Source organism: Labrus mixtus, chromosome 23 (genome assembly GCF_963584025.1).
Source record: "Labrus mixtus chromosome 23, fLabMix1.1, whole genome shotgun sequence".
Lineage (NCBI taxonomy): Eukaryota > Metazoa > Chordata > Actinopteri > Labriformes > Labridae > Labrus > Labrus mixtus.
This window is the reverse complement of record NC_083634.1, coordinates 10854440-10876839: the sequence shown is the minus strand read 5'-3', so window position 1 is coordinate 10876839 and position 22400 is coordinate 10854440. Positions and strand designations below refer to the sequence as shown.

At 38.2% G+C, this 22400-nt stretch overlaps 2 protein-coding genes across 2 annotated transcripts; one reads left to right on the top strand and one right to left on the bottom strand.

The window, feature by feature from the left end:
* Window positions 1–735: 735 nt before the first annotated feature.
* LOC132958317 (E3 ubiquitin-protein ligase ZFP91-like) lies at window positions 736–7347 on the bottom strand. The gene is made up of 11 exons (XM_061031066.1): window positions 6728–7347; window positions 6388–6416; window positions 6161–6292; window positions 5998–6034; window positions 5807–5923; window positions 5537–5686; window positions 4495–4545; window positions 4330–4408; window positions 3852–3966; window positions 3572–3671; window positions 736–2537 (listed from the first exon to the last, which is right to left on the bottom strand). Exons 1-11 carry the CDS (start codon window positions 6979–6981, stop codon window positions 1718–1720), a joined length of 1884 nt encoding a protein of 627 aa, XP_060887049.1. The 5' UTR covers window positions 6982–7347; the 3' UTR covers window positions 736–1717.
* A 6830-nt stretch (window positions 7348–14177) lies between these two features.
* On the top strand, window positions 14178–21482 carry LOC132958838 (mucin-2-like). Its single transcript, XM_061031911.1, has 3 exons — window positions 14178–14251; window positions 15300–19948; window positions 20535–21482. The coding sequence occupies exons 1-2, from the start codon at window positions 14218–14220 to the stop codon at window positions 19922–19924; spliced, it is 4659 nt and encodes a 1552-aa protein (XP_060887894.1). The 5' UTR covers window positions 14178–14217; the 3' UTR covers window positions 19925–19948; window positions 20535–21482.
* The last annotated feature ends 918 nt before the right edge of the window (window positions 21483–22400 follow it).

Here is a 22400-nt window from a genome sequence, read left to right as displayed (position 1 = left end):
AATGAAATCTTGAAGATTAAAAAATATTTGGTTTTGAAATGTCTTTAAAATGGTGTTATTATTTTTGTTGTAAACAAGTTTATAGACAATAGTAAAATGAATAAGAAAAAAAAACATTTACTAAATACAAAATAAAATATCTACGAATAAAAAGACACTATAACCTTGTTAACCTGGAAAAAAAAATGAGAATGGAAAGCTAGTCAGACTTTTTTTTAAATTTGTAATGTAAATGTTTATTATTTACAAATGATGGAATCATATTGATTTATGTTTTATGGTTTGAATGTCTACAATATTTCGGATGTTTTCTTTACACGCTGCATCAATAAAGAGATATTTAACTTTTTTTTTTCTCCAGTTTAATTATAGAATTATAGATTTCAAGTGAGGTGTTTACTTTACAAATTGTAAAGCCCCTTAAGTGACTTATTGATATTAGAATTCAAAATGATGATCCACTCCAAGAGATAGATTACATTTTGCACCTGAAGAGACTGCATGTACTTCTTTGTCTGTTATGAAGAGAAAGTTACGACCATAATAAGTCTTTATTAGCTATTTCTCAAATATTTTCAATCCCCTATTATAAAAAGTGTATTTTGCATAATATGGGACTGAAATTCCCTCTGGGATTAATTAAGTATTTCTGATTCAGATTCTTTGTGTGATTGCATAAAACATTAAGGAACTAGAAATGAAAGATTATATTAAAAAGATGCATCAAGAATGCTAAAGGCTTCAAGACATGTTCCTTTTATTGTGGTTATTTGACACAGTTTCTGATAAATTAAGACCGTAGTATTATGGCTGCTCAGTAGTTGTGGCAGTGCAAAGAGGTATACGTTATAATCGACGATTGCTGGAAGAAAAAGATTTACCAAGGAAACCTACGGCCTGCATAGTCTGTGGGGAAAAAACACGAAAGCAAAACAACTGTGATAAAAGATCAAATCAGAAGGCATCAAGTACAAACATGAATGAAATGACACTACTCAGGTTCTGAAAGGTTAAAGTTATTTCTTACAACTTTTTAAAGAAAGGATTTTGCCTTTCTTAAAGACTTATACATTTTAGATTTCCAAACGCCTTTTTTGTTAAAACCTCTTCTCAAAGCAATATACTGCAGATTTGTTTGAAGTGATTACTTACATACCGGTATATACACATTATTAATATACCTGATGTTGGACTTTTACAACAACTTTTTTGAACTTCATTTAGTTGTATTCCTTGCTCATAGAAATGTTTTTATTGTTATTGTACAGGAACTTTAACCTTTAGACATGTTAATAAAGCCAATGATACTTATCAATTTAACCTGCAGACATACTGTAAACACAGCAGGGACAATATGGAGACATAAATGTTATCTTTTTGACTTTCCTGTATATGTACCACCATACAACTGTCTTTGTATTCTTTAAAAAAATCAACATACACAAGTTTAAAAACACAACAGAACCCAGTTAGAAAATATTCAAGTACTGAACTAAGTGTTTGGAACCTATATCGTGTTATATAGTATATTCCCTGATGTTAAGTATTTTTGCTGTAGTTTGAACTCTAAATGACTGCAACAGTTCATTGGGATAACATGAATTTATCTGATATATATCATACATATTATTACCTTCCAAGAACGTTCAGTCTCCACTTCATTTCTTAAATCAAAACTTTCTTTCTTCTCTCCTCAAACACTTCTTTGTCTGTCCGGTTAGATCAAACCATCTCCATGAACTTCAGCGAACTGTAACATAATCTGCTTCTCCCCTTCTTTTTCCCAAACAACCCCTTCACCATCTTTTGTCCTCTCCCCATTACCCTCCCAGGTAATTTCCCCGTCGCCCACCACCACCCTGTCCCACAGCTCCCCCTCCCCAGGCACCTGTGTGTCCTCCTGGCTCTCCCTTCCCCACTGTATCTCCTGTTGCTGAGCCAAGGACACTGTGGAGGCCAGCGTGGCGACGGAGCCCAGGCTGACAAGAGTGCCGTGCTGGTCTGAAGTGGGCATGGCTGTGACGGTACCGACAGGGAGGGTGCAGAGCTGGATAAGCTGAGGGTGGGTGGTGCTGGAGAGGTGAGCGGGAGAAGCAGTGGTGAGGTGCAGTAAGGTGGCCGGTTGCTGCTGATGTGCCACTTGCACCACATGATGCGTGGGCAGCTGGAGGAACTGACCCTGAGGAACATCCACCTGAGTCTGTGGAGCAAGTGGGAGCACCACCTGCTCCAGGGGAGTATGCGTACCACCGTCCACCTTCTTGCTAGCAGAAGGAGTGTCAGGGTGAGAGAGCGTCGGGACTGACTCTGGGACAATGGTTGGGCTGCTTATCACCGAGCCCCCATTGGCTGCTAAGGCTTCAGCGATGAGCACCTCAGGGTGGCTCTTGGCCTTGTGGGCAATAACCGAGTCCTTTTTCTCAAACTTTTTGTTGCAAATAGAGCAAGAGAACTGGTAGGAGGCTTCTGCATCATGCTTCTTCATGTGCCAGTTTAAGGAGGCCTTCTGACGGCAGGTGAAGCCGCAGATCTCGCACCTGCCACAGGGGGGAGACAAAGCCCAAGTTATGATCAGAACTGAAGTGAAACTCCACAATTTACTCCATTACAAGTGCAGGTCCTGCACCGACAATTTTACTTCAGAAAACAACAAATATATTTAAAATATATATATAATATATAATGAGTAAAAGACTCATTATAAAGACATAGCAGTCATATTTTATACTGCATACTACTAGATGTTCAATATTACTTGCGTTTCAATACTGTAAATCAGTGTTTCTCAATAGGTGGGATGGGTTTCCAATAAATAAATTGAGTTGAACAAAGTCAGAAATTTGGGTCATGATGTCTCATTAAGGAGTTATTGTTGCGTCCTGACGATAGACCAGTTGAGAAGAACTACTGCAAATGGCTGAGTCAGAGCTTAGTTAAAGCCCAGTTATTATTTAAAAATTATTATTTAATATACTGCTGGTTTGTTTTAATTGCCTGTATTATGACTCACTGAAAGAGCTGACCAATTAAGTCTTAATAACAGCAAAACAAGTAAAACAGGCTGCTCACACCTGGTTCCCTGAATAAACAATACCCAGGAAATAAACAGCATTGCATTACACGTTAAGAGCTGACTGACCCACCCATTACTCCCGAAGATACAGCCTCAGCAACACATACAGTGAGATGGATGTTAATTTATAACACATTTGTTCATTCATACTTGGATTAACCATGCTTCAGTCTGCATGTGTTGTACTTCTGTTTCTGTGCACAACGTGGATTTATATAACTGAGCTCCACTTAGCTTTTATAAATAGTGCGCTGACAGAAAGGTCTTAAAAAGCTTAACAATAAGAGGAAAGACGGATTAATTTGTCATCTCTGAGTCGTTGAAGCACTCCTTCTTTTGTTAAAAAAAATGTCTTCATGTATTGTACGTTGATGGTGGAATACCACATAGACATATTTGAAATCATGCTGATGACGATCACGTCATGTCTATTTTTAATCTACTTCCTCGTACGCAGCACATGTCGGGGCGTGCATGACACATGTTCACCCTACTCACTGTATCGGCTTCTCCCCTGTGTGGATCATCCTGTGCACAGCCAGGTTGTGGGAACTCTTGAAGGCTCGAGCACAAAACTCACAAATGTAGTCCCTCTGATCTAAGAGACAAACAACAATCAGATTGTGTTTTTTTTAATCAAACAGTAGATAAGAATAAAAAGAGGAAATGACAGGTTGAAATGACAATCTCTTGTTGATTTGTTATCTCCTAAAAGGCATTTCAAGCAGCTCAGGCACACGCCTGTTCCAGACTAAACAGTGTATGACCCTCACTTCACCTGTGTGGTGTTTGGCATGGCGCAGCAGCTGCTTCTGGAGACGAAACAAGCGTCCGCACGAGGGATGATCACACATGTACTTCTTTTTTAGCAGGTGCTGGTATTTTATATGGTGCTGAAATAAAAAATAAAAAAATAAAACAAGAGAGAAATGGTGAGTTGGTGTCATTTAAAGGTTCAACTTAAAGTTCCTGTGAAGATCTTTTTCATCATGTCACATTTGGCGTCCCCTGTGGACACAATGTATATCCCATCTCTTTGCTGACCTCTTCTTGTATAGTACTCAATTCAGTCTATGTCACAGCAGTTAGAAACTCCATACAGGAGCTTTAATTAATTAAACATTAACACTGTTTTCTGAATATTACAGTCAACACAATCGCTGTTTCTTTGGCATAAATAGTTCCTATTGCATTGTGCCAAATTTGACAAGAGTATTTGGTGGTTGCTGTGGCTAAATTTAAAAAAGAACACCAACCTGTAAGTAACGTGGGTGTGCGAGGACCGTCCCACAGCCCTCTATTTCACAGCGGACATACTGCACTGGGGGCTTTTTCCTACCAAGTTAACAAAAGAGAATTTGAATATTAGTCGGCCAGTTGGTGCACCTCACGTGCTACAATAACGCAACGAAGACTGTTACCTCCGTTTTGGTGGCCGGGAGGCTTTGTCATCTTTTTGTTTTCTCCCCCTCCTAAAATAAAAAAAAAACAGATTCCTTAATTGTAGGGGCGGGACCCTCACAACACAAAACACATCACATGGGTTTAAGCCCTGCATACCAACTCCTTTCATCCTCTTGACCAAACATCGACATGTTTCTATCAGGAACCTTCATCTCTTCGTATGGCATAATCTCTATTTAATTAAAATGGGTTGCTATGATTTAATTACAAGCGTATAATTACTTGTACCCACAATAGTTATATAAACACATGATCATTGTTATCCACTGTAAAAATTGAGGACTGGTGACTCAGACTGAGGCTATCCATCAGGCAGGTCAGTATTTTTTCAATATTGTGGTTGAGCTTACGTCATGTATGTAGCTGTGAAGCTAGCCTGAGAGTTTACTTTGGCAACATCAACAAAAGGTTTTTTGGATACAGTCTTGGGTGGTGCCTTGTACGTGTATTGTGGGCGTTAGTTTCACTTAATACATTTTGTTTTTGCATGAGAAGATTGAATACAAATCAAGTTGGACAAGCCTTCTTGTTCTCACTGCGTCATATAGTTTTAAATGTGTTCAAAATGATTGAAAAGAGAATCTGAAAGGACATATTTTTCTCCAGCAATGATGTCTGGGCTTTAATTTGAAGAAAAAAAAACAATCTTACTGAGATTGTCATTATGACAAGGAGGTGCTGTTGTACCAGTGTGAGGCTTATGAATGTGGGTCTTGTGTAGTTTAGTCTGAATTTACAATAACATCATATTTTCTCTGTCTTAAAAACTGAAAAAAAAAACTGGTGTTATTTCATAAGCAGACCTGGTGTTGTATCTGTGTTGTTTACTTGCTTTATTGTGCACTAAGGAAACCCTTTGGTATGTTCCCTGTGCTTTAATAAAACAGGTTTGTGTTCCACGCTTCAGTGAAAAATGAAAAACACCCATTGTTATCGTCATTAGTGTTCAGTCCTTTTGCATATTACTAATGTTGAATCAAAACTTTTATTTTTTCTTACTTCCTGGGTGTCTCAGTGGCATCGCCCGCTCCATCATCACTTTGCTCGCCAATCTCAGTCGATTCTTCTTTTTTTATGTCGTCTTCCTCCGTATCTGACTCCTCTTTCTTGACCTCCTTTTGCAACGTTGCACGCTGCTCCGATTGCTCACTGAGGAGTTTGACAATTAAGCATCATTTACATTGAAGCCAACATTTTAACATCAGTCGTTTGAGAGGTTTTTCTGTAAAGTATGACTAACACCAACTGCGGAAAGGCAGTGCATCTTACATGTTTGTCTCGGGTGGACAGATGAGGTCATTAGGGTCATCCCTGAATGGAGGGTCCTCATCGAGGGCAGCATCTGGATCCGAAATACTGTCGTGGACATCGACATCATATGGGCCCCTATTAAATTCAAATTGTAAAATTGAACATTCAAAAACAAACTAACACAATTTCATAAGTTGAATTCTTCTCACGTGTTATTGTTTTCTTCAGAGGCACCTGTTTCCTCTCCTGAAAAACAAACACAATGTCATTTCAGTTTAAATAATCACTGTATAGTTGTATGTCTTATTTTATATTTATATTGACAATGGTAGAGACTGTATCAAGACAATTGGAGTTGGTCTTTTCTTTTACCACTTGATGAAGCCTCAGGGTCTGCTTCTGGCTTGCATGCTGTTGCTAGTGAGGTGCGAGAAGCTCTGCGTGGAGGTCTCCCTTTGCCCTTTATAGACTCGTCCGGCTTAGTCCCCAGACTGTTTTTGGATACTAAGAAAGTCATAGTGTGAATGTTTTAATAAAATCAAAGGAAAAAAATAATCCCTGCTCAAAGATGAAAGTCACTCCAATGTGTGTCTTTGTACCTTTTACAGCTGGGGATTCCTTTAAGGGTCTGCGGGAGGGGAGAGAGAGTAAATGACAGCAAGGTGCATGTTGAAATATATCTGTAGCATAACAAAACAATGCACAGTGTGCTTAGACTCCTTTGACTATGACAGGAGAACAACAACTACATTCAACTAATTATTGGGGGTTTCAATTATCTCGGGTAACCTACGTATAGCTTTAAGAAACCTGAGTCCGACAGGCACAAGACTTCTTGCAAATTACTCGCAAACGAGCCTCTTTCAAACGATGCAGCTGTCCTCTCGCAGTAGCAGACCACAGCTGAAGTAGTGGATGTGCCTTTGTTCGCGCACTTACTTCATTACAGGTGCATTTTTAGATCCAGCTGGTCTTCTTAGTCCACGATGAAGACACAGAGACTTGTTCTTGGTTGAGGTTTTCTTTGACTCATTACAGTCAGATACAGCTCCTCTGGCTCGCAACACACGCACAGTACCAGTTAAACAGTCAACGCCGTCCGGGGGGGTCACTGCAGCTTTAACGCGCTTTCTACTTCCTCCTCTCCCGCTGGACTGCTCAGTCGAGTCCGCGGATGCATCTGCGGCCTGCATTTAAGCTCCTTTCTTTACTCTTTAGAAAACACCGCAAACCTCGTCCTCCTATGAATTAGTTGTTATGGAACTGCTGCGGTCCAATAATACTTGTTGTAAATAGTTAGTTATCAACATGGAAAGATTAACACCAACGAAACGTCGAAGGCCCCGACGGAGGCAAGTTTTGTTGACTCGGTAAATTTCACCAAGCAGGCATTTTATTACTAAATTATGAGTTAAAAATATTACGGAATATGATAAATGTAATATTTACAAACATTCACCAAATATTTTCTTCTTAAAGCTATAGCAAGCCTCGTATTTCGTTGGCTTGGACCAGGCCTGTTGGGGATGCGTCTCCTTTAAGAGCAGCAACAGCGAAGGTGCGTGGTTAGGCGAATGTGTTATGTTTGGACTCGCGAGTTTCCATACTTGACTAGGTTGGTTGTGGGAAAGGTAGTTCAAATATAAATTACACAGCTATTTGATTAATACATCTAAAACGTTACTTGTACAACACTTTAAATGTTTCAAGAGCATTTGCATATCTCTGTATACACAATGCATAATAATCTTTTGGTACCCCCCCAGTCTGCAAATAAAACGTGATTTTTCATTGCTACATCCTTAAATTAATTTCATTAATAAAACTGAGATTCAAAAAAAAACATGGATGGCTACTCAAGGTTAGGAGAAAATAACTGGTATTTAAAATGCTTCTTGATTGAAAAACATATTGAAGTTTGAAGACCCAAGTTGTTTCTGAAATAAAGGATGGCTCATTGAGCTTGAGACGGTTTTGTGACTTGGAGCACTTCATTGTTGACATAGGATGAAAGATGACAATTAGGTTGTTGGGACATTAACCAGTATGTTATACGTATAGCATGCAATCACACAGAACAAGGGTCTTTGGGACACAGGTCAGGGGCCTACAGAGAGTTGTCATGACTATCTAGAAGGTCTTGTTAAATTCTTGAATTAGAATATTTTACAAAGCAATGGAATGAGACAGAGTGATAAAATAGTCATAGGTAATCATAAAGAAGACACATTTAAGTAAACATGGTAGTTTACAAATTGTTCAATGATATTTTTTAACCAACATAGTCCAGGCCACCTCTACAGAAGGAGGGAAAACATCCAGTGGATTTAAAAATAGTCAATAATAATAGGACCAAAGTGTAATAAAACCTTTGTTAGAATTCAAACTGGCTTAAAATCTGATGGACTTGAGGCGTCACTATGCTTGTTTTTATCCTCTAAAGTGTGAAGCCATGACGTTATTGTCAAAAGAAGGAGTGTTGGGATGTGAAGGAGGGTCACCTGAATTAAGTCTACAATTCTTTAAATTCAGTTAAAAAATTTACTAAGAATTAGAATGACACATTCAATTGAATTTTCTCCTCTTTACTCATAATAATGAACAATTATTGTATTTGTATAGCACTTAAAAACAAAACAAGGGTTTATAGTGCTTTGATACAAGCAGAAGCAAACATAACAACAAAGCAAACTCAAATAACAACAACAACATACTATATAATATAATGACTTCCTAACGGCATGCATGAATTAAATGTAAGAATCATAAACAAATTCTCTATTTTATACGTGTGTTTGGGTCCTGTGTGTTGATACAGTATCTCTAGGGGACTAATGAATGGTCAGATCATAAAGGTGAGGTTGTGCTGAAAAAAAAAAAACGATACCAGGCACTTATATGATAAACATTTTTGATGTAGTATACATAAGTAAAATGACAATTAGAGCAAAACGGCCAAAATAGGCCTCAGAGGGTTAATGCGTGTGTAGCCCAGTAACCAAGTTGAAAATTATGTAATACATTGCCAAAATTAACATATTTATTTGATCTTTGCACAAATAATCATCTAGTGATATTTTCAAAAGCTTTAATGAATTCCTTGACCCAGAAAATTTATATATTGACACCTAGATTGACCTTCTAAGTGGCTTGGAAGACATATTGGAACTTACAGATTTTACATGGCCGCCATCTTGGAACCGCCATCTTGATGGAGCAGCTCCCCCCAAAACTTGAAAGCTATAGTGATGGAGACTATGTGGAAAAATGTTGGTGCTTTTTTCGGACGTGTCCCCATTCTTCCCAAATCTGGACCTAAGCCACCTGACTATTGGGTGTGGTCCAAAGCTCACATGATAAGATATGATGGGAAAATGCTAATAGTTCCTCATGCCTGAGTAATGTATCAAGTCATGTACCCAATTGTCTTTTGTATTATCCATTGGACATACTGAACATGTCAAGTCTAACTGTTCTGGTCTGTCAAGTTTGTACACTCCTTGAGAAAAGTTAATAAATGCAGCTCAATGAAACTTAGCAGCATAGTAAATTATTTAAATCCTAATGTAATTAATCATGAAAAAAGGTTATCTTTGCAGCTTGTGCATGTGTGAGTATGTGTAAACACAACACTGTATACACGCTGGACACACAGCAATGCCCTGCACCCTGACCCCAAACACATTCTGCAGATATTTTACGGGTCAGACTACAAATTTGGAGCCATAAAAGCACAAATGTGATACGCCTGTTTTTAAAAAGTTCCGAGCCAGCTCTGTGCCACAACAGGATGTTAAAAAGTTACTAACAACAGAATGGTAAGTTGAGCTTCCTCGACAACGACACACATTGTTCTTTGTTTTTTTTCAGGCCAGTCAGCATTATTTTAAAAGTAATGTACTTGAATTAGAGGTGCATTTCATACTTGCTACACAAAAAAAAAAATCAAAATGACCTTTTGTATAATATTGTTTTTTGGAACTATTTTAGATAATGAAATGCCATTAGGTTGTCCTAGGGGTCATTAATGTCTGAAACTAACTGAAGTTAGTTACTTACTGTTGAATTACATAATATCATTATCCACCTGATTGATTTGAAAGGTTATATAACATCATTATTCAATAACACAACAATTATTCTTGTTCTACTACATTATAAAGCCTCATTGTTGGAAAGTAAGTGTTTTTTGTAGATGAGTAATAACTGAGTGGTAATGAAGTTCTAATACTCAGGTGGTGTTGAACTATGTCCTTACAAGTCTGTGATTGGCTGGGAAATACGTTTTGATTTCAAAGAAAAACAACTGACAGTCAGTGTAAAAGACCTCTAACCTTACTGTGAAATGTTAATGTTGTCATTGACAGAAATTATTTGCTGATTTTTGTAGCAGGAAGATTTTGATTTTTTGTTAAGGATGATGCTATCCGAGTCACAGACAGGGACATTCAAATATGAGATCAAGGAAGTGTAAATCATCACTCCACCTGTCAGATCCCTGCACTTGGCTAGACATGTTTCCCTCCAGGGTCAAATCAAATACAACACAAGAGGAAGTGTTAATTTATATAAACAATAAGGGCAAAACTACAGTCTTTCTTAACTGTAAAACAAAACTTGGTTTCACACTGATAATGTCCACTGCCATTAAATGTGCCTTTGCATAAATGTGCTTCAGTACTGCTGCTCAGGGGCTGACAGATCCGACTTGGGTTTCTATGGGTTTAAATGAGCGTACCTTGGGAGTGTAAGCAGGTAGATTAGGGGGAAACATTTGGTCTAAGGCAGTGGCGATTCTTGAGTCTTTTGGGACCATATAGGCAAATATCAATTTGGGGGGGGGGCCTCCAACCAGTGTTCATCACCATCACGTCTGCAGTGTCACTTTACACCTCTTCCTCTTTTTTCCTCTTTCTTATTTCTCTTCTATAGACCAATAATTCCTCTTCATTTTTATTGGTTGACTTCATTGTCAAACTTTGGTTTTCACAGCAATAATGCATGCAACGGTTAGCATGCAAAGAGCGTGAGTGCTGTCAGATGGTGCCCCCTAAGGGAGGTTTCCTGCTGTCCTTGCAAAAAATGCACATTTTGGGCCCCTGATTTGGTTTAAGGTTGTGAGGCCTCAGGGGCCCCCTACTGGTTTGCGGCCCCAAGCAGTTGCCTGCCTTGCCTGTTGACAAGCAGCGCCTCTGGTCTAAGGTTAAAATGCAATAAATGGGCAGATTTCAATCGTTGAACATAAACTCTCAAAATAATTTCACCTCACATAATTCACTGGGGTCTCCAACCACCAAGTTGCTTTCTAAAAAGTCCAATCACACCTCTCAAGCTCTGAAATAAATCAAATCAAATCTATTTATAAAGCACATTTAAAAAACTGACCAAAGTGCTGTACACATAACAAGAGAGCACCACAGCACAAAAAGTACACAAACAAACAAATCAAAAAAACAAAATAACAACAAGACAAAAACATACACATACATGTGCACCCACTCACAAATGCACACACAGAATACCAACAACACAACCAGACAACAATATTACATGACACTTGATAGAAATACATTAGAAAGAAACAAAAGCAACCTTACTATGACTCAAAAGCCAACATGTAAAAATGTGTTTTGAGGCTGGACTCCACAGAGGGGGCAGACCTGACTGAGGAGGAAAGGCTGTTCCACAACCGTGAGGCCTTGACCTTGACAAAGTTTATAACGGGGCTGAGGTACAGCCAGGAGGCCCATGTTTGAGGATCTGAGGGGCCTGGCCGTTGTGTAGGGGCTGAGGAGATCAGTAATATATGAGGGTGCCAGTGCTTTAAAAACAAACAATGCAACATTAAAATCAATCAGATGCATTGTGATGATTGGGTCGTTTCAGGAGGGATTTAATGTTCTGTCTCATGGGGACAATCTATAAAAATAAAGGTGAGAACGGATTGTTGCTGAAAGTGATGGTTGTCATTTTGTTTGCTGGTGTTAGGCCAAATGCGTCAAACAAACTGAACTGTGACAGCTTCTTTTCTTTGGAAATGTATCTCAATGAAAACCAAGTTGAGCTTATCCAGCTCAAACTTCTAGAGCGTTATTTCAGGAAATAAAAGTTTGCACAAACTGAAACTTACTATAACATTGAATTCATGATCACATGCACACGGCAGCCAATGTGGCTCAAGATTCAAATTGTCCTTTAAATAGTTTGTCACATCACTTCATATGAAATGTGCAGATATTATCAGCCTTATACCTTCTGTTTCCAGGATATGATTAACCATCATATTTGAATGTCTTCACTCGTTCCTCTCGTTCCTGAGCATGAAATAAAAAAATAATAATAATAAAAAAATAGTTTGTCACTGCGGTGGACTGACAGGTGTTATTGTAGCAGGTAGAACTGGTTTGACGAGACAACTAAAGATGGCTCTCCTTTTTTGGTTTTGACTACGCTGATCAGCGAAATGGGAATTCACACAAGCTAGAACAGGGCATAAAGGTGAGTTGTAGATTTCAGATGTAATTGTTGATTTCATGGCTCACAATCTTAACATTCTTTAACTCTTCTCATGTTAGATCAGTTAGGAGTGCAGCCTACTAGTTGGACGAGTAAGATCAGATTGAAATATCAAAGTTTTATATTCACGGCTTGAATAGGCTGAAAAAAAAGTGTTTTGTGTTTACAAAACAACTCTACAACTCTACAAGTTAAAAAGTGGACAAAAGAGAGGAAATATGTTTGTTGCTTTGTGCGTTTATGTACAGTATGTGTCCGTGTTGCGCAACAGAGCGAGAGAGAGCGAGAGAGAGAGAGAGAGAGAGAGAGAGAGAGAGAGAGAGAGAGCTGCGTTCACACTGCAGGTAAAAAGTCTCTTTTGTTTGCTTTATTCCTTTGATCAGATTGTCACAATAAATATGATCTTTTCAAATCAGATTTGGGCCACTTTGCCGTCAGCAGTTTGTCATATTTCATAAACTCAAAGCAAACTATGATATTAAAAAAAGTATGATGAAGTTAAACACATATAATCCAAATTAAAAACTCAGCTGCAGAGATGAATGCAGGAGGAACTGAGAAAAAAACGTAGGCTCATACTGTAGGCTATAACTGAGTACACTCCTTGAATTAATTATTTATTATTGACTATTACGCAGCTGAAAGCAGTGATATGCTTAATTTTATATCTTATACATACAAAAAGTAGAAGGCTTCAGTGCTTTGTTGAGTCTCTGTTGTAGAACGGTAATAACTTAAAAAACAACATGTTTGTGGACCTCTCCCTCCGCCCCTCTGACGATCAGCTCACAGAGTACCATTATCCAGAGATCTGATAGGTCAGTAAACAAAGTTTCATATAGTTAGATTTTTAAAATTTTTAACATTATCCTAGCATTACCTGCTCCGGTGCAGGTTAGGTGTTCAGCATAAGTAACCATGGTAATCTATCCCAGTAAGAAGTGAACCACCTTCATTTTACTGAACAAACTATATCTGCAAAGGATGTCACTTTCGGGTTCATCAGCTTTACATATTATGAATTAATCTCTCTTCAAAATGTGCAGCATGTGACGTCTTTGTTGTTCTTTTGCGCATGATGGTCAGTTCAGGACCATGACCAGTTCACACAGGAGTCTGATACAGGCCACATTTAAAATGTGAACAGCCCCCCAGTGAAAAGAGTGAAAATACTGTAGTCTTGGGACAAAGTCACGAGCACTAACCAATGCGCCACCAGCGCCCCGAAATGTATAACTGTATATATAAAGCAAGTAAAGTTTAAAAAAAACCCATCATGGTCACCTGAGCACAAAATGTTAGCAATTCAGTTGAAGTAAGAAAATGGACTTTGTAGTTCTTCAAGCATGTTCGCTTGACTCTAGTTAAACTTTTGGGGTTCTTTATGTCTGTGCACACAATGAAAATGTGAAAACCCTGAACATTTATGTTGGACAGTTTAATTTTTTATTGGGGGACTTCAGCATTTTTGCACAAAAAAGTTTTCGATCTTTGGGTACTGCAGAATTTGCGTGATATGTTTTTGAAAGTGGATTTAAGTGAGCCACAAGACCTCTAGGGATTGAGGTTACTTTTGACTACAACACACAAATAACAACTTCAATACTGTCTTGTAATGTCTACTTCATACTCTTAAATATTTAAAGAATACATTTGCCATGGAAAGGAATGCATACCAATGTTATCTTCAACGCATCATCTCATAGGATTTTTCAAACTTTATGTCAAAATAGTGCGCAGACGAAATCACTTGTAGCATACAGTCACAGTTTGTATGCAACATGTGTGAGAATGCTAGTACATCAGGTTTCCTCTACAAGTAATAGCTAGACAAATGACTGAAATTGTCCCTTTCTGTCTTTCCTTTGTTATCAGATATGCTCTCTACTTCTGAATAGCAATCATTTGCCACCATGAACTGTGGATTTTTCCTGAGCCTACTGGCAGGTGAGTAAGGTTACACTGTGTCATTGTTCCATGATGTTACTTTTCATAGCCCATCCAATGTCGTAAACCAGCTTCTACAAAGTCCAGATACAATTCCAGGAATGATTTAGGGTATAGATCGCCTTGCTAATTGTAACCTTCTGTCAAACAGAATTTGAATTCTTCAAACTATTTGTGTCAAGAACACTGATGTTACTGCAGTCTTTGTGCACAGAAAAAAAAGAAGAGGCGTCTGTTGAAACAGTTTCAGACCTCTGGATGGGATTTCCAGGGTAGCATCTGACAGACACCTTAAAGCATTAGAGGAGCCTTTCTAACTTCTACAATCACTTGCTAATATTAGATATACAGCAGTTCCTATTTAATGGAAGACCGAGGCGGACATACTGAAAATCCAGACATTTGATTTTACTCTGTTTTCTCATGATAATGAGTAAATTTCTATGGTTTTCCAAAGATTCCCAACTTATTTATGTAATTTTCTCGTTATAAAAAAGCTGGTAATTACTTTGATAATTTGTTAATTTCTTGAGATCTTGAGAAAACACCTGAAATAAAGTTATCAACGCTAAACCAGTGTTGTTATTCCGAGAAAACGAGATAAAGTTAGTTGAGAACTCGAGAAAACAATCTAAATTTACTTTTTATCATGGGAAAACAAAGATATATCAAATATATAGTTGGATGTCCGCATGGGCTTCTGGGCGGTTGTGGCTCAGTGGTAGTGTCGGTTGATGTGTCCTTGGGAAAGACACTTAACCGCAAGTTGCTCCTGCTGCTTTGTCGGCGGGGTATAAATGTGTATGAATGGATTCGTTAATACTGATGGAATATTTACATGATGAGTTTGTGTGACCTGGGGTGTAAAAGGGCTTTGAGTAGTCAGACAAAGACTAGAAACCATTTCCCGTCTTATTTAAACAATAAATTAATTTTTAGCAACATATGTCAAATGATCAGTACTCTTTAACACTGCTATTTTTTATTACGTAAAGCCTGTTGTGAACAATTAGTATTCATGAAAATGTCTTCTTTCCCTTTATTACAGCTGTCTGCCTACCTCACTTTGGGGTCACAGCCTCTACTGAGGTTCCTGGAATAAGTACAGCAAATGAATTGACCACTACAGTGCCAGAGATCAGTGAAATTTCTACAACTCAGCCAATCAAAAGTCAACATACACCTACATCAACAACACTGACAACACCTACAATGCCCCTCAACGAGTCCAATATGTTTACTTCCACTGAGGTAATAACAAATTCCTCCAACAGCAAAGAGGACACCATGGGCACCTCTGTACCAAATGTAACTGGAGTCAACAGAGAAACATCGGTGGCAATGGAGGAAATAACTGCAATATCCTCATCAGAGGAAAGTCCAAAAAATGCAACAGCTACAGAAATGAATACTGTTTCTCAGGATCATTCTATGACTGCTGTTCATGAATCTGCTCAAACCAGTCCATCACCTTACATGTCAACAAACAAGTCAACGTCAGAAACATCATTGGAAAATCATGGCACTTCTCCAATGGTTAGCAATGAACAATCATCTTTTCTTGAGCCTGGCACTTCAACAGTGGTGCATAATGCTTCAGAACAGGTGAATTCTTCAGCAGAGACAGTGACAGCAACACAGATTCTCATTGACTCAAAACAAAGTCTTTCAACCTCAACTGCAGCTCAGTCCAGCCATCAGCTGACAATTCAAGAATTTAGTTCACCTGTACCAAAGTCAACTGCGATAGTTACAGTAGTGTCTAGTGATATCTCTTCACCATCAGTTGACGAAACTACCACATCATCAACCCTGGAAAATAGCCATACTGTGGACTCACCCACAAACATATTTGCAACTGCCACGCAAACCACACCTAAGCTCTCAGAGATCACAGATCAAAACACACCAACCAACATTCCAGATGCTTCACAAGCTGCTGCTTTTTCAGGAAGCACTCCTGTACTCCAAACTCCAGACGCAACACAGACAGAAGAGCCAAATTTGATCTCCAACAAAACTAGCACTATAGCTTTCAACCTCACCACAGCAATATTTGAAGAGGAGATGAATTCAGTAAGTATACCACCTGAAAAAGTGACTGAAATGACCTCTATGCTAAAGAAAACAACAAGTACAGGCAAGGCACAAACAACTTCCACCTCAAACCACAGAACAACTCTACAAACAACTTCCTTAGTAACAAACAACACAACAGCTTCAGAACATATGCCTTCCCCTGGAGATGAAGTTAATGTCACTGAAGGTCAGAATTCAGAATATATCAAAACCACTGAGAAACAAACAACACCCATTACAACACACAATTCTGCATTAGCAAATTCAGAAGTAACTCCAGGAGCAAATGGTAATATTTTGTCTACAATGTATGTAATCGCTGCTCCAAATCAAGGCACACCCTTTGTAACAACTACATCTGCAACATTATCAAGTACAACAGCAACAGAAACTACATCTGTAGAGAAGGCAACCACCAAACCATTGACAGAACCTAAAAGTTCTGAAACAACAAAAAGAACAACACTTATGGTTTCAGAACTCCACACTTCACCAATACAAAATATGGCATCACTGACCAAAATGTCTACTCCAATATCTGCAGCACCAACAACACTATCTGCTGACAAATCTGTTCATACAAACATTTCCTCATCTGCACAGAAACAACTTACTGAACTCGCACCATCAGTATCTACCCCAACATCACCCCAATCAGTTACAAAAGCTACAATGAACTCCACAACAATAACACAAAGCATACATTTAATAAACAAATCAAATAATGTAACTCTGGACCCCAAATCCAAAACAACCCAAGTCATTACAGAGTCCATTTTAACATTAAAACAAAATGTATCTTCAGTAAAAGACACAACTGAGAGTTCACCTTTTTTAGTAACATCAATCACCACTGCATCTCAAACTATCACATCTACAATTACCGACACTATAACTTCAATACAAACTAAAGCATCCATAAGAACAGCATCTACAGCCATGGCGGCACAATCCATGGTAGCATCAACCCAAGAAACACCCAAAAGTAAAGTGCCTACACCAAATAACAGAACATCAATGCCAATTACAGAATGGACAGCATCAACAACTCAATCTAAAGCAACTCAAACAGAAACCTCCAAAATCTCAGCACAACCAACACTGTCCATCACAGCAGACATTGAGATGACTGTAGCAGCAGAATCAACCACAACACCATTAAATATCACATCGACACTAACTAAATCACCTGCATTTGCTTCAACAGAATCAGTCACATTACAAATGTCAATAGCTGAACAGGTGACAACTTCTGGATCAAAAACTGATCACAGCACAGAACCAACACTAAGTGGACCATCATCAATTCCAACGCAAACTACAATGTCAATATCCATAACAACCCAAACTCAATCTAATCCACCTTTAACAACACTAACATCAACAAAAACTTCACCATCTGTGGAAACTGCGTTACAGACTATATTTGGTAAAACACCTGTTGAAACACAACCCACCAGTAAAACACCACTATTTACAGGGCAAACAGCAACCAATGTGGGGATAAGTAGCAATGCAATGACAAAAGACAGCACACCATTTAGCAGAGAGTCAACAACTCTTCAAAAACAGGAAATAGAATCCTCAACAGTGCCTTTAGAGAAATCTTTAGTGTCCACGACGACATCATCCCCAACAATGCTAAATCAACCCTCAGAATCTGCAACTTTATCACCCATAACATCGACCGAACACATGACAACAGCTCCACTACAAACAGTATCTTCTGTAAAAGAAGCACCAAATAAAACATCAACCAACACCCATGTATCTACAACATATTTTCCAAGATTGACGAAAACTGAAGTAACCATGTCAGAAACAACAACACTTATGTCTACTTCTAATAAACAAGATGAAGATTTTTCATTAGCACTACAATCAACTACAACCCCATTACAAACGACTTCAACACAAACTAATTTATTTGTTCCGACACTGCCACAAACAACAATAGATGAAACATCAGGAAACAGATCAGCACATGTCACAAATGAATCCTCACATGTACAAATGACAGAATCAGTTATAACACAATCTTCATCAACCGTGGTACCACCCACAACCACAAAACAAAGTGCAGGATTCACAACAGTTCACAGCATAACACCATCCCTGAGTGGATCAGAAAGTACATCAACACAAACCACACCATCTACGGCAACAGTATTAAGAACACAAGATGTGTCTGAAACCAAACCTGCACAATCTTTTCCACCTACAATGGAATCAGCAGCAACATCAACAAAAAAGGGGACATCCGCATTAGCAAGGCCATCATCATCATCATCTTCATCTTCATCATCATCATCTTCATCATCATCATCATCAGCAACAGAACACCTCACAACTGCCAAACAGGAATCAACAGCAAGTTACAGCTCAACACCAACTCAAAGTAAATCGATAGTTACACCAACATTAACTTCACCAAACACAAACATAGTGTTTACACCAAACAGTGTCTCCACAATGGTATCAATACAGTCTGTTTCACCAATGATAAACTCTGCAACAACATCAACACAAGCTACACAATCTGTCTCAACACAGCAGCAAACTACAGATATGCAAACAACAATAAACGGACCAGTGGTCCCAACACAGTCTTTTCCACCAATGATAGAATCAGCAACAACATCAACACAAAGTATGCTGTCTGTCCCAACAAAGCAACAAACTTCTGATGGGCAAACAGCAGTAAGAGGAACAACAGTAATTGAAAACACACAATTAACATCTCAAGCACAAAGTATAGCACATGTCACAGATTCACCAACACTTAAGTCAGCATCATTTTCAACAACACTGCCCACAGCCACAAATGCACAAACTGCAAGAGTTAAAAGCTTAACACCAACAAACAGTGGACTAGACTCTAAACCAACAGTGAACAATTTAACAACAGAAATAAAAGGATCTCTGGAATCAAGTGCCACAGCAGCACCAACAGAGCTATTTTCACCAACAAAGAAACCAGGAATAGGATCAACACAAATTATAACTGCAGCAGCAACAATTCCAGAAACTACACCATCTGACACGCCAAGTGTATCAAGGACAATCCATACAACTCCAATTCAAAGTACAACTTTTAAAGAAGAAAAAAATGTACCAATTCATGCTACAGAATTTGTCTCAACAACAGCCAAACTTACTACCACATCAAAAGGAACACAATTCACAGCCCAGAAGCCCACCACAGCTTACAGCTTAATGAAAGCTACGCCAACAAACATGTCAACTCCTGTGCCACCAGGCTCATCCCCACCATCTAGACTTGTGTCTCCAACCACTTCACCCAACTCCTTAACATCAATCTTTAAACCTGCAAAAGGAATGACGGATAATGTCACAGATACAAGTTCTCTTCAGCCCTTGCCCCTTTTTTCTGAGGATGCATCAACCACAAATCCCACCAAAGCCAAAACAGCACAGCACCAATTTGATCATACTTCTGGTCCCTTACTTGGAGAAACAACTGTTTTTTTCCAATACAACCCAAAAGTGGCTGCTGTAAGGCCTCTTGTCTTTGATTACCCAATTGTTATCCGGACCACATTCCCTGTTTCTGATGCCTTCAATGAAGAGTAACCAGACCAGGACAACACAAGTGAGGTACAGTATATACAATGTTACAAATGAATGGTTTTGCATTACTAGCTTTACCCTTAGAGCTTCAAGCCCTACTCCAGCCAGTGTAGGCTACTGTTTTCCAGTTAATGACCTTTCTCAAACAGAGGCTAGAAATGGTTAATAGTAGCAAAATAGCCAAAAATCCACTCCTATCCTGTATTTCAGCATGCTTATAAACCTTATATATATTAACAGATAATGTGATATTCTGTTAGTCCCCCATTTAGTCTTCTTGTGTTTTATGTTAATAATAAGTCTTCCTGTTAGATTTTGTTATCTGCTGTTAGAGTATTTTTTCTAGTCTGACTTCCTGCCATTGTTCTGTTCCCTGCCTTTTCTCATTGCACCTGTTTTTATACACCTGTGTTTCCACGAGCCCTCTGACAGAATGTCAATGTCATCCTTTGTGTTTCATGCGTTCCAGCCTTATTTTCCTCGTGTTTGCTTGCCCGGTTTTGAACTTTGATTGGATTTTTGGACTAACAGATACAGGCTATATTGGCCGGTTGATGTTTTAGTGTGAAGCTCTTTATTGCAGTAAATTATTTTTCTTTTTCAAATTTCACAGATACCAACATTGTCATCAGAAGCGTGAATTCTGAGCAGTAGCAAGGGAATTATTGCCTTCAGTCTTGGCACTCATCATCTACAACTACCTGTAGCTCGATACTTCACAGGTTTATTCAAAGAATGCTGAAGTCAAATGTGTGTTGACAAAGATGGACTGCTCTGCTTTCTTAAGTAAGATTCAAGTGACTGTTCCTATCTTATTGAGTTATCATCCAAAAGTAGTATGTCATGTTGATGATAATGCTGAGGCTATTCTAAATGAATATTCTTTTTTTTTTCTTTTTTCTCTGCTGTCCATTTCTTATGTGCAGCAGATAAACTTTAGCTCGGAAATGTCTGCAGCAACAAATAGACATGTCATTCATCAACCAATGTCATGGATGGCTAAAACAAGGAATGTTAAAGTAAACCAGGCGATGAGTCACACGTTTGTGGGGATTAGGCCAGCTACAGCCCCATTACTTAATTTTTCCTGTGTCCTTTTCAAAGATAATCTTCATAACCTACCTTAAAAAACATACTATTAAAAAACATGCTGATAACAATGATAAGAATTTAAAGGCCTTTTTACAGGTGTAATTATTTTACTTTTTTTTGTTGCTATGTCGTGTCTTTTTAATTTTCTGCAATGCAGGAATTTCCTACTATTATTCAGACATTGAGGTATGATATGTTGGGGAACAATCAGATTTCTTATCAGACAAAATAAAACATTTAAATAAAGTTAAGCCATGCATTTTATTCTCTCTGTTTTCCCTGTACCTAAACTAATAAATATGTCCTTTACTTGGCAGAGCAATGCCTTTTCCTGGGTCTTTCTGTAGTTTTGTAGATCTTTACAGATCTTATCTGTAGAATGAACTCCTATTTATAGTGGCTGTAAATCAAAATTATTCTTATTTTAATATTCTGAAACCATTACCACCTTCAATAAACTATCCATTTAAATCTGTGCAGTATCATGTTTTGTCACTTTGTTTTGAACTAGTAGACAGGTCAAGTATTAGCATGAGTGTGGAAGCTTGGCTTTAGATTTGTACAGCAGATCTCTGCCACTAAATTTGTGGTGCAGTGGATCAATTTTAAAAGGAAACAGTCTAATATAACAAATACATAATGCCTTTAATTTTTTTTGTCCCATATGACTGTACAGATTGTGTTAAAGTGTAAATTTACTGCCTTATAATTAAATATACAATGACACTGACCAAGATGTCGTTTAGATTTTATTGTCCTGGGGCCGATTAGATGTTAGCTTTGTGAAATTCTTTCAGAAGTTTTGTTAGAGTAACAGCAAGTTCGTGCATATTCAAGCAAATACCACTCAACTGATAACAACGTCACTATCTGTTAATATCAGGGTTATCAGGTTGGGTTAGTGCTAAATTTGGATGTTCTACTCCGGTTGTGACGTTGTTACCTTTGTAATCTTTCATAACATGTTCCTCACATGACTCTCAATGGACTTTGAAAAAGGAAAAATGTAAAGGCATTCCTGACGGTACATCAAAGTATGAAATGTGTTAAAGTCATTATTTATTTTGGAATTTTGATTTAAAAGTTAGTTTGGATTCAACATAAACATACAGCTATAACCTTTACCGGTAAGTAACAACTAATCAACCTCCTGCTTCAACGAAAAAAATCTAGAAATTTTGAATAAAACCCTGTCAAAATAATTTCCATTAACATGAAAAGTTAATCACTGCTCTGTTAGTGTGAGAGTTTATAGTTTCTAAAAATTTAACTTTGATAACCTCTTTGACGTCACAAGTAAAAGAGTGAAAACCACAGGCAGTTAAATCCTGATAAAATTCTTAGTCCCAAGTGCCCGTCAGGGCTCAAGGAGCAAACGTAGTAACTC

Excerpts from the sequence above, each read along its gene's own strand:
- LOC132958317 (XM_061031066.1), bottom strand. The coding sequence starts at position 6,981 with ATGCAGGCCGCAGATGCATCCGCGGACTCGACTGAGCAGTCCAGCGGG. Across the intron at positions 6,417-6,727 it reads AAAAATGCACCTGTAATGAA|ACCCTTAAAGGAATCCCCAG; the intron begins GTAAGTGCGCGA and ends CCCCTCCCGCAG. Across the intron at positions 6,293-6,387 it reads GGAATCCCCAGCTGTAAAAG|TATCCAAAAACAGTCTGGGG; the intron begins GTACAAAGACAC and ends TGACTTTCTTAG.
- LOC132958838 (XM_061031911.1), top strand. The coding sequence starts at position 14,218 with ATGAACTGTGGATTTTTCCTGAGCCTACTGGCAG. Across the intron at positions 14,252-15,299 it reads TTTCCTGAGCCTACTGGCAG|CTGTCTGCCTACCTCACTTT; the intron begins GTGAGTAAGGTT and ends CCTTTATTACAG.